We start from the raw sequence: 12,600 nt of genomic DNA on the forward strand, positions 1-12,600 counted from the left end.
ATGATGAGAAACCATTTCTCATCAGATTAAGCTCTGCACCTTCCTTGTTGTAGAGGTTTCCAGGAAAACTATTCACTGTGGTTCTATGGCTAAGGAATTTGTTAGTGCTGGGCATTGATGTATGAGAAACCAGAATAGGATTTTAGGGTAAGTGCGGTGTTCTTAATGCATAGACCTCATTAAGGGTACAAAGAGCTTAGATTAAAGTATAAAACAGAAGAATTAACATATGGAGTAATTAGATAAGAAGGATGTTTTTGAGTCCTCATTTGCTATGGTTGGGCATAATTTAATATTATCTGTCTCTGATATCTAACCTTTTGCAGTGATGCTTGAATGCCAAGTTTGGGACAATAATGTTTTCTGAGTCCTTCTAATTCTTTTTTTATTGACCTTGAGCATTTCTTTTTAGGTTAAAGATGTAATGAAAGATATAATGTCCGAGCTACAGCAAACCAATAGTGAAAAGATCCTGTTGAGCTGGGTGCGGCAGTCCACAAGGTCATATAATGAAGTTAATGTTTTGAACTTCACCACCAGCTGGACAAATGGGCTTGCCTTCAATGCAGTGATCCACAGGCATAAGTAGGTGGCTGCTTGCCAGCGTCTGTAATATTTTCATACTGGAGAGAGAAAGGATATTTTACTCCAAACTGGACAATTTTCTCAGAAAAACAAAACAACAGTTTCTAGGGATGATAGAAGGAAAGCTGCCAGTGTGGCATTCTGTTACAGAGCAGAAAACCTGAGCTTAATTTTCAATAAATAATTCTTGGAATTATTTTAAAGCCACTTGGTATAGGTTAGGTAGATAGAAAGCAGAGCATGTTTTAATGGAGTGGTTTCTAATTTGTGTGAGAAGGCAATAAACAGAGTTTTCTATGGTTTTTTTTAAACCAACATGGAAAACATAAAGTGCAAATACTTCCTTCTCTTGAAGTCTTTCTATTTGTACATGGAAGGATATAATAGACTTTTTTTTTATTTTTTAATGATTTTCTTGAAAATCTGATAATGCAGTGATGTGCTAATTGAAGTCCTAGATCAGCTATTTGCATCAACAAAATTAAGTGTTTTGTTTGTGAGGATACATGGATGCGCGGGCCTCATCCCCCCTAAATATAATCTGATATAAACTAAGCATCGCTGCTACCCGTTGAACCACTCTGACATGCTTTAATTGAAATTACTCTCCACGGCTGAGACATGTTACATTTCACATGCAGCATGCAGCTGGCTCTGCCTTTTCCTTGAATTAGAGGAAGTACATGGGTTCTAATAAGAACAGGAACAGCGACATATTATACATTATACATAACATGTGCTTCAACCCCATGTTTAGCTATTCAGGACCATCATTTCAGTGTTTATAAAAACGACGTAAGCATTATTGAATATTATTGGCCTCAAAAGGTCTCTTAAGTTCATGTTTTTTCATATGAAGAGCAAAGGAAAAAAAAAACCCCCCAATAAACTCTGCTTAGATGGAAGGAGCCTTCCTATTAAAGTAGGGGGCCTACATTTCCAGGGAATTAGTTTTTGTAGTTTCCCATTATTTCTCTTTCCACAAAAGATCAGCAAGTGTGTGGAACGTGATGTCTGCATAAACCATTTGGCTGGGTTTATTGTTATATGTAATGCATACAAGTATTTTGCTTTACAGTGTGAATGAATGTATGCTTTCTTGTTTTTTTATTCACTTATTTTTCTTCTAATTTTTTAGACCTGAGCTCTTCAGCTGGGATAAAGTCATCAAAATGGCTCCACTCGAAAGATTAGAACATGCCTTCAGCACCGCTAAAAATTACTTGGGGATAGAAAAATTGCTAGACCCTGAAGGTACAAATATGATAATATAACTGCTATACAGTTCTTCTCTGTTAGAGACAGAGAATATCAAAGATGAAAGGGGGCAGTGTTGCTCTAGATAAGAAAGTAGGAACCCCTGACCTGTGGGTTATATAGCTTTGCAGCAAATTTTTGTAATTCCAAGAACGCTCACAGATCATACAATTGGATTTCAGTGGCAAAGCCACAGATTCTTGCTGGATTTTAATTATTTTTCAGTGGTTAATTAGTTAAGTACCATCAGGATGAAATGAACTCCTAGTGACTGCATGGACAAATACTTCTCATATTGACTAGTCCTCTGAATTTATCAAATATAAACTAACAAAATAACATTTTGTTTTACAAAATAAAGCAAAATAGTCACATTCCTGTTTTATCCCTTAATCCCTTTTAAAACATCAACCACTCCCGAAAAGCAGATTGGAAACTATAGTGATGTTGCCACTTCACTAGCCATATTACCTGGGGTCCTTGGTGGACAAAAAAGTTTAAAAATCAATGAAATGTGGCCCAAGCCATGAAAAAGATTTGTCTGCCCTTGCTGTAGGTATTTAAACATTCATAGATAGTTTTCATGTCCTGCAGTGACTTATGTTGTGTTTTTTAAAAATTGATTTAAATCCTTCTGCTAGCATAGTGGTGATGATAAAAAACATGAGAATATAGAAGTGATGGCTCTCAGTTTGGTGGTTCATGTTTTGTACTTCCTTTGCTGAATTATTTGGGGAGGGGAGCTATTTGGGGGACCTGGACTTGAAGATAATGAATATAGTTTTATGGCTCTGCCATTACCTTTAGCCTGGAAAACTTGCACAGCCATCAAATAAATATCTCATTTATATGCTATGTTTTCAGATGTTGCTGTACAGCTTCCTGATAAGAAATCCATTATCATGTATTTGACATCTTTATTTGAGGTTCTTCCTCAGCAAGTTACTTTGGAAGATATTCGAGAAGTAGAGACTCTCCCAAGGAAATATAAAAAGGAATGTGAAGAAGGAGATAGACAGGTGGTACATACTGATGACTATCATTTTTCTTTCACAGTACTGGCAGAAGACATTTATTTAATTAGTTTTAAAAATATATGCTCGAAAACAAAGTTTTCCAGGACACCTTACCAATACTTTACAATCATGACTGAACATTGAAAAATATAAAAAGTGGGTAAAAATATACAGAATACATTAATATTAAGTGCAGTAAGTATACTGGGTATGCTGTATGAAAAATATTAATTGTACTAATAGGTACATTAATATTCCCTTTCAGAGAGCTTCTCTACAGTTACATCCTTAGCACTGTTGGGTAGTGAGAATATATTCTCTCTTCCTCTTGATAGTCCCTTCTCTTTTTGAAAATGGCTTACTCTCTGAGTTCTCCCTTCTGTATTGCACATTCATGGTCTCTGTCTTCCAGTTCTTTTCTTTCTCCTGGTCACCTATACTAGTTTATCATATTCCAGCCATTGACCCTTTACCTTTATTCTATTCTCACCCTATATCTCTTCTAGGGTTGAGCAGAGCTTTCAATTCAAAGCCAAAAAAGTGCTTTGGAGCAGGCAGAATGTGCACAGAACATCTGTTGCCAGCTGCTCAAATGCATCTTTTCTTGAGACTGCTGTAGCCATGGAGCAGCGGGAGGGAGGAAGTTGCTTCAAGGATTTTGGGAGTGTGCTGTGTGAGGGCCCCTTTCAGCTCCTTTTTGTTTTTGAATCTTAAATGCTGCATAGCCCTAATTCTTCATTTTCATTTTAAAATTCTCAAGTGTATTACATGCTTGTCTCTTCTGCTTCTTAGATCTTCTAAACAGATTATGATCTTGTTTTCATAATTTTCGTTTTGCAGAGCTTCTCTGACTTGTTTCTCAGTGCTATTTATGTGGCAAAATCTGCAAGTATTCATTTTCTCTATACATTGTTTGGACATTTATTTTGTAATGTGTTTGATAATAATTTCTCAGTTCTTAGTATTTTGGTACTGCTTTCTATGGTTTCCTCAGTAGTATCATCCTTAAATTTCCTTTTCATATTTGCTAGAAGTCCAATATGTTATACAAGATGGCTTAGCTGCAGTTTCTCCATGAACACCAGTGTTGCTGCCTACATTAATTCACTTCAGATCTTCCCCACCCTGGTGTCTTGCAGATATTTTGGCCTGCAACTCCCAAAGTATACAAAGTATTTATCTCAATATGGGAATGAGATCGTGCCAAGTGGCTTCATCCCAGTGTTACATGTTTTTGCAATCCCCCCACCCAGTTTTTGTGGTATTTCTTGTTTGTGGATGGATATCAGCAGCTACATGATGTGCAGTATTGAGGGCAGAAGAATCATTCATGTTTGGGAAGGTACTTGGTATAAAGCTTTTAAGGGTTCTGTGTTAAGCCCTCATCTTTTTCTGAAAGATGACGAATCAGTGACTTCCTCTGTACTGGGCTATGACTCCTATCATTCCTCAGTACTGGCAATCAGATAAGGGCTGATTGCAGGCAGGAATCCAACAAAATGAGGGCATAGGTCCTCCAGCTTTATTCTGTGTATTCTTACTCTTAGTTCCATTCATGTTTTCCCAAAATTAATGTTTTTTTCTTCCCCCTGCTCAGCTTTTTCAGCATCACTTTGTCATATCGTGATAAAGTTGCTGTTTATTCTTTTCGTCTAAATTTTAAGAGTATATTTTTTATTTCACTCCCTAGTTTTCTTGATACATTTTTAAAATTTTGATTTATTAGGCATTAGCTCATTCTCTTATTTTCATTCTTGATTACTGTGACTTTCTTTTAGTTGATGGTCCTCCTAATTCTCTCAGATCACTGTCCTGTGTCTGAAATGTGGCTACTTGTAATCTTTTCCTTTTTGGCTGTGGCTGGATTACCTACGCCATTCTTTTCGCTAGCTTCCCTTCTTTTCTCCCTTTCTTTTTAATTTTCTTTGCATGTAATTTTCCACAACCATATTCTTCTATAATTGAATGTATTGAAATGTGCTAGCTCTGAATGCTTCCCTGTATATAATAGGGATGGGCCACCTGAGGACTGCAGTAAGCCTTCAAACATCTTTTGCAATTTCCAGAGCCCACTTTGGCATTGCGCTGCTGAAATTAGATGACAAGTCCCCAAACTTTTGTGAAGTGATTTTACGATTGTTTCCTACAAACAGATATAGAAATAAAAGGTGTTAAATCTTTGGATTGGCTTAGTGCAGTGTTTTTCAACCTCAGCAAATTTAAGAGGTGTGGTCTTCAACTCCCAGAAGTCCCCAGCCAGCACGCTGGAGTTGAAGTCCTCTCATCTTAAAGTTGTTGAGAAACACTGGCTTAGTGCATACTACATGGTCAACTGCTTGAACCTTCCCTCCTCAGTAAAAAGCTGGTAACATTGCCTATTTGCCTGTGTATCTCAGTGAAATGTTGAGTTTATAATAAATAGTAAGGGAGTCCAAGATACCCATATCTTTTTATTGCAGATAAGAAACCCTGTATGGTGAAGATTCTCTTCTGGCATATTACTGCAGTGTTTTGCTGTACACAAATATCTTTTCTTAAAAAATAAGTACTCTGGAAATTATACACAATAAATTGTTGATGCACACAAAATGCTGAGTTATTTTTTTTTCTACTTTGTTTTGAGAATTTGCTAGGGTTAGAAATTAAGCCAATTAGCTTGGGCATTTTCTCATTTGATGTTCCAATTCATTTAAATAGGAGTTAATCAGACTCTTGCAGTTCTGTAATTTAAGCATATACTTTACATAGTACTTTATTTACTAAAAATTTGAAAAGGCAAGGGAGAATGAAATGCCCAAGGCTGTTTGATTTCATAATTATTAAGGAGTAAACGAAGGATGAAATGATTCAGATTTATAATATAGTTCAAAGAGCTTTGGGGGTCTAAACAATTCCATTATTTTTAAAGCATTAACTTTTAAATTGCAAGTGGGCAAACGGGACCTATTTAATCACAATACAATAGTGATGCTGGGTATTTTGTAAATAATGAGCACAAATTAATGACATTCTTGGAAGTACATTTATCATTTAATTGTTTTCCTAATGTCCAACAAATTATAAACAAGGCTTCTGTTACCACATGTTAACATCTTGCCTCTTATTAGACTGGTTGCAGAGCGTTCAGTGTACATACTGTTTAAAGTGTTTGAAATATCCGAAGAGATTTTGCCAGGCACCTGTCAGAGATCTTAGCTTGTAACAGGTTTGCTGTTACATACCACACTTAGGCATCCGGAAACTTGACTTATGAAAGACATTCATACTTGAAATAGACAGGATATTTTTTTACAGATAGTCTCTACATAGTGTAGTACTTATAAAACATATTGAGCTATGATATCAATTTCCAGTGTGAGCTACACAGAACGTTGCTGTCACGAGCGACTCTTAAATAGTCTTTCTCCCCTTTCTCCCCTGCAGTTTTGCAACACTGAGCTGCATTTGCTTTGACATTTGTACAGACAAGGTTATATTTTAAAATTGAGGATTTCTTCATTGATTTGTGTGGGCAGTTCCCCCTTCTGTCCCCATGAACATTTAAAAATAGCTTCTTAGTATAAATAGGAAATGATCGATCCAAAGATATGTTTTTATTACCTTTTTATATCTATGTGTATCTTTTTCCTTTTTCCAGTGACTCCATATGAATCCCCTTTTACCAATTATTCTGTTCCTTTTAAAAAATTAGAGCGTGATATGTCAAATAAATTTACTCCACTGGCTGTTACTTCAGCAGAAGTTGAGGTTCTCCTTGACTTTGCTAGTAACTTCACTTTATGTATGGCAGATGCCACCGTAAGTAACCTTTCCAATTGGAAATGGAGTATAATGTATTTTTCTAGTATTTTGCTCCACATATCTTACTTTTACCTGAATATTGTATACTGTTCAATATCATAAACAATTTTAAGACTGACCCTAGCAAACTCACTTTACAGTTGAAGGCTTATTTCTTGAATTAGTTTTTTACAGTGTAAGTGCATAGTATATTCTGTAATCATGTAAGAAGTATCTAAGCATTTATATGAAAGAAGTATATGAACAATAATGGCTAGAACCCTGAAAATGTGAATGATGTTCCAGAAACAACTTTGCTCCCTAGCCAGTCCTGAAGATTGCAAACTCTCAGAAATAGAAAGCATCATTTTTTGTGCTAAACTTAGAATGTATACCTTCCTCTTGGGAAATGTACAGAATTCAGATACAGAAGTTTGTGGTTTGTGATTTGGAAATTATAAGGCATATGAACATGAGATGCATGAATTAACATGGGGCTTCTTCGTTTGTTTGTTTATTTTGATTTTTATGGCCATCCATCTTGCAACTTTAGAGACTTTGGGCAGCTAACAAGGTTAAGAGCTCAAAAAAAAAACAAACCCCAAAACAAAAACAACAAAACCCAACCAGAAATAGTAACAATAAATATACATATAATGTCAGCAAAGGGCAACAACAGTCACACCAATAGCACCCATCTATATGGTCTCTAATTAATTGTGCTGAACTTCTGAGATTCTTTTTAATCCCCCAACAAGCTGTTTTATATGTGGTTACTGCTTGTACCATGGTCCCACAACAGCATGCTATTACAAACGCTTGTCTGTTTTCAAGTAGATACATACAGCATGATGCTTTAATCTATTGTCAAACTCCTTTTGTATTTATATACTGTTGCTTGCAGTAAGTTGCTCCTATATGGAGGAACATCTGTGTTGGAAGATACTTTTGTGAAGAGAGGCCTTCAGTTTGATTTTTCTGCTTTGTAGAGCGCAACATCTGAAGATGATTATGCAGGTCTAAAAGCAGAAGCACCCAGTACCTTGGCTGAAGTGGAAATGGATTTGGACAGTTACCAGGTAGCTCTGGAAGAAGTTCTCACATGGCTGCTCTCTGCGGAAGATACGTTCCTAGAACAGGAAGACATATCTGATGATGTTGAGGAAGTCAAGGAACAGTTTACTACACATGAAGTAGGTGGCTGAGGGTGATGGGGAACTAGATGTGCAAGATTTTTTATTAAGTCAGCAATATCTCATTGGCTTATTTGAAACTTACCGACCCTTGATATTTTGTAATGTTTACAAGGGCATACAAGTGTAGAGATGGAAAAAGCAATGGTCTTGGCCACTTAAACATTAAGAAATTTGTTATCACATAAGCTTCTGTGGATTTAATACAGTGAATAGATAATGTAGACTGAGAGCAGGGAAACCTTTCATGATAATATATTTGTTAATCTTTAAGGTTCCCCAAGTCCTGTTTTTTACTCATTCTAATATAGGAGATGAGGCTGACTGGAATAAGTTCTGCATTATTGTTGTTGTTATAAAAAGAGAGGTTCCCTTCAGAACTGTACTTTTATTCATGTTAAAATTCATGCAGATTTATTCAAGATACTTTAAATTACAATGGAATTGACTATATGTATTGTCTTGATTTGTATTTATATATATTGCTGTTATAGTTTTAAGATTGCAAACCACTGAATAAGGAACTATGTTGTGCATATACCTATAAATCTATTTGCAGCCTTAATATGCACTAGAAGCTGAATTACATTAAGAATCAATTTTATGGAAGTGTACAAGGAGATGCTTGCTTGTGTTCTAGTATTTTAGTTGAAAAGCAGTACCCTCTAAAGCGACACATTGTTGTGGTATATTTATTAGAAGTTAGGTGTTTATTTTTAGCCTTGGTATGATATATATTACAGTTGTTACTGTGATTTGAAGATCTTTTTTTAAATATTCCATTTATTTCTTTGGAAATTTTAGCCCTTGTTCATTCATTGTTAAAAATGGGTGGTCTCTGAAGAATGCCCACTCTAAGAGGCTGGCTAATATAGTTTCCACTTGATGGTCTTTCTGTTCCATTAATGATGAGTTGGATTCTAATTTAGGCCTCAGAAATCTAGATTTGTCTCTTCATCCAGAAAATGCTACACAGAAGCTTAGGGATCTTACGGATTAAATTTTCCTTTTTGTAATTGTTCATCTTAAATTGCATCCAGCCCTCTGCTTAGACTTGACTGTAGTTTCCAAACAACAAAGGATTCAAGGAGGCACTCTAGAGTTGCTTCATGTAATGAGACTACTTACTTTTTTACTTTTTAATAGCAGCTAGCCATAAGAATATGACAGTAATTGTACAATCAATCCTCATGTACTGTACTTGCTTGCTCTTTACTAAGTAAGAGCAGTAGATCTGATTGAGGAATGAGAGCTTTGTATTTATCTACCCACCATGGTCTTAGACTGAATCAGGCTTGTCCCCACCTCCAAAATGAAAGGGAGCTAATTTGAACTAGGACCATAGTGGAGCCAGTTGTTTAAAGCTACTTATGTCCATGCCATAATATCAATCTGGATGAGATCTCCCATTCTCTGCCTGGATGCTGTTACTGTGTGCTATGCATCTTTGAGAATTGCAGCTTATTCTTTAATGTTGCAAAGTACATTTATGCTTGCAAATGTCAGGCAATCAGTGCAATGTTTGAACTAATGTTTGTTCTAGATCACATTAATCTGAACTTTTTCTAGGCTTTTATGATGGAGCTGACAGCACATCAGAGCAGTGTGGGTAGTGTGCTTCAGGCTGGTAATCAGTTGATGGCGCAGGGCAATCTTTCAGAAGAAGAAGAAAATGAAATCCAGGAACAAATGAACTTGTTGAATTCTAGATGGGAGGATCTTAGAGTGGAAAGTATGGACCGACAGTCCCGGTGAGTGGCACGCTTTACACATGCTTTACACACATGGTTTAGTTTTCTAGTTGTGATGTAATATGCTAAGCTCCGTTCCCAGTGTTGAAGGCAAAACTTTTTTTTTTTAATGTTGATTTTTTGGGGGGGGCATCTAAATCACCTTTGTAAAGAGGAAAGTAAGTAATGAGTAGGATCTGTTTGAAAATGTGTTTCAGTTTCTTGGTCAGTATATACATTAGTGTGGTCTTAAAACTTATTTTGGTTCCTAAATTAAGTACTTTATTAACATTAAAAGTAGAACCAGATGCTCATAAAAATAAACAAGGGACTATCTTATCAGTCAGCCATCCCTCCTGCCGATAATTCCATCAACTAAAACTCATGGTAAACCTCAACCATGAATCTGTTAAGCTGAAGTCTGATGTCAGGGTCAATTATGCTAAAACTTTACTTAGCAATCATTGTATGTTGATAGCACAGAACTGTAGTATACCAGACCAAAACATTATTGAGCTTCTGGTCTGGATCTAACATTTTCCATATACTAGCAAATATGTCTCAAGTTGCATGTCAAACAAAAATTTGAGATAACAAAAAGCAGTGTACCACGTAAGATGGTTTAAGCATATAAGCCAAGCCACATGATCATGATATAGAGGAGAGAACAAAGCAGAAAGCATGTGAGCTAAACTAAGCCACACCATCATGATATGGGGGATGGAAAAGAACAGGAAAGAAGCAAAGTTTTATAGATTACTATTAGATCATTTTGTTTGGGAGAAAATTCATTTCCATTTCTGATTGTAAATTTAAAACTATCCTAATTTTTTTTTTCCTGAAAGGAACTTTTATTAGGATAATTCCTAATGCCAGAGGATAGGTTACAACTCAACAAAACTCTAAGTAGATATTTACAGAATTCATGTCATTTATTTACCATAAAGTATCCTTTGAAATTGGGAAAATGAACATTATGTTTGAACAACAGGAGCTTCTCCTCTTCCGCTGCAGCTCTGTGCTCCTTGTAATCTGCTCTGAAGGAACCCTCAATAATCTTGTGGAGTAGGTTTGGGAGAGATTCTGTTCCTTGGATAGAATTTGCTTTCACCCATAGATATGTAATTTGATCCTGATCATATTTGTTTATGTTAATTATATACTTGTTTGTGATATGACACAGTGTTTGTGTCACTGATAAGGCTTGATCAGTAGGACCGTGCTTACTAGTCCATTCCACAGAAAGCTAGAGTTACAGAATCACCTGTTTATGTTATGTTTACACTTAGTCAGACAGTGCGAATTCAGGGCACTTTTGATGATTTACTACTTTTTTTGACTTGGGCAGCCTCCATGATGCACTGATGGAGCTACAAAAGAAACAGTTGCAGCAGCTGTCTGACTGGTTGACTGTTACAGAAGAACGCATTCGAAAGATGGAATCTCAGTGCTTAGTTGAAGACTTGGAGTCCTTTCAACAACAGATGGATGAACATAAAGTATTTTACCCCTTTCTGTTACACACGTGATAGGGGAAAAAACCCTTGGTTGCAGGAATTTCTTGGTCATAACTAAATTAGGATTGTTAATATAGGAAGTTATGTTTTAAAATAAGTCCTGGATTCCTTTATGCTGTGACATCATGCTGTGGTTAATGAAATTCAGCAGCATTACTTGTTTGGAAGCTTATGTTGTTTCTTGATTTCCTTGAAGATTAACGGAGCAATGGATATAGTCATTAAATCACTTGGATACAGTTGGCAGAATTATTATATAATTTATCTGCAATGTGATATGATATATACATTTTCCTTGCAGAAAGGCTTTTGTTGAAGGGAAATTGCATTTTCTGACCATTTTGAATGTTGACACTAAGAAAATGTGGCTCTCCATTCTGGTCTCTGAACTTTCACTGCATCTAATCTTTGTAACACTGGAATCAATTCTTTCAGGGGCTCCAGAAAGATATTGAAGCAGAGCAGGTTAAAGTCAATTCGTTGACTCACATGGTGGTCATTGTTGATGAAAATAGTGGTGAGAGTGCTACAGCTCTCTTGGAGGATCAGTTGCAAGTGAGTGAATGTTATAATTTTGTGCTATCCCATACTAGTCGTTTTGAATGGATTCATGTAGGCCAGTGTTTCTCAACCTTGACAACTTGAAGATGTGTGGACTTCAAGTTGCCAAGGTTGAGAAACACTGATGTAGGTGAATGCTTTTGAACATGTTTTATGTATCTATTTGTTAGATTTATTTCCTGCCTTTCCCAGGAGCTGAGAGCGGCTTACCTGGAGATCTGTCTTCATTTTTATCCTCACAATAGCAACCCACTTGGGTTGAGAGTGACTAGCCTGAAACCACCCAGTGAATTTTCATGACTGAGGATAGATTTGAACCTGGATCCCCCTGGACCAACCTTTGCTTGTCATCTTAGTGTTACAAACCTCAGTAGGTATTCACAGTAGATGAATAGGTTGCAGCAGTTATGGGGTCCATTATGTTGATTGTTTGTACTCTCCCCAATTGTTTCTGCCCATCCCACCTGGTCCAGCAGGAGGGGCATGCTCTGGGTGATGCTGGCTAAGGAGTGTTGGCTGGTGGAGCCCAGGAGGAGGCACTTTTCTGCCAAGGTGGCTGCCCTGTGGAACATCATTCTACCTGAGATTAGGTTAGCCCTGACCTTGCTGGGCTCTCGCAAGGCCCTAAAAACATGGTTTTGTGCTCGGGCCTGGGGCCCTAGAAGTGTGATACAGCCCATCTCTTGGCTTTGTCAAAGGCTATTTTGCGATGCTTGGCTGTGTGTTTTATTTTATATTATGTATTTTATTTGTTTTTTATCTATTTTATTGTAAGCTGCACAGAGACACATATGTGAGATGGATGGCTATATAAATCAAATCAAATCAATCAATCAATAAATATTAATTCTTGAAGAAATACAGGCCTTCTTATGCAGATGTGGAATCATGCAAGCCTGGTTAAATAGAACTTGTATTTTCATAATTCCAAAAACAGTCCACAGCAGTAAAAACTTATGTG

At 36.5% G+C, this 12,600-nt stretch overlaps 1 protein-coding gene across 4 annotated transcripts in view; it reads left to right on the forward strand.

Moving 5' to 3' along the window:
* UTRN (utrophin) overlaps nt 1-12,600 on the forward strand; it is a 366,404-nt gene that overhangs the window by 61,522 nt on the left and 292,282 nt on the right. For all 4 annotated transcript variants that reach the window (XM_088141718.1, XM_088141704.1, XM_088141714.1 and 1 more), the window contains 7 exons: nt 413-585; nt 1,724-1,839; nt 2,707-2,861; nt 7,628-7,831; nt 9,401-9,582; nt 10,910-11,060; nt 11,514-11,633. In XM_088141718.1, the coding sequence (XP_087997844.1) occupies nt 413-585; nt 1,724-1,839; nt 2,707-2,861; nt 7,628-7,831; nt 9,401-9,582; nt 10,910-11,060; nt 11,514-11,633 (1,101 nt within the window). The remainder of the gene's footprint in view (nt 1-412; nt 586-1,723; nt 1,840-2,706; nt 2,862-7,627; nt 7,832-9,400; nt 9,583-10,909; nt 11,061-11,513; nt 11,634-12,600) is intronic.

This window comes from Python bivittatus, unplaced genomic scaffold (genome assembly GCF_059951505.1).
Source record: "Python bivittatus isolate LINGU-HERP-01145 unplaced genomic scaffold, Pbiv_v1 ctg000020_np1212, whole genome shotgun sequence".
In the NCBI taxonomy this organism is placed as follows: Eukaryota; Metazoa; Chordata; class Lepidosauria; order Squamata; family Pythonidae; genus Python; species Python bivittatus.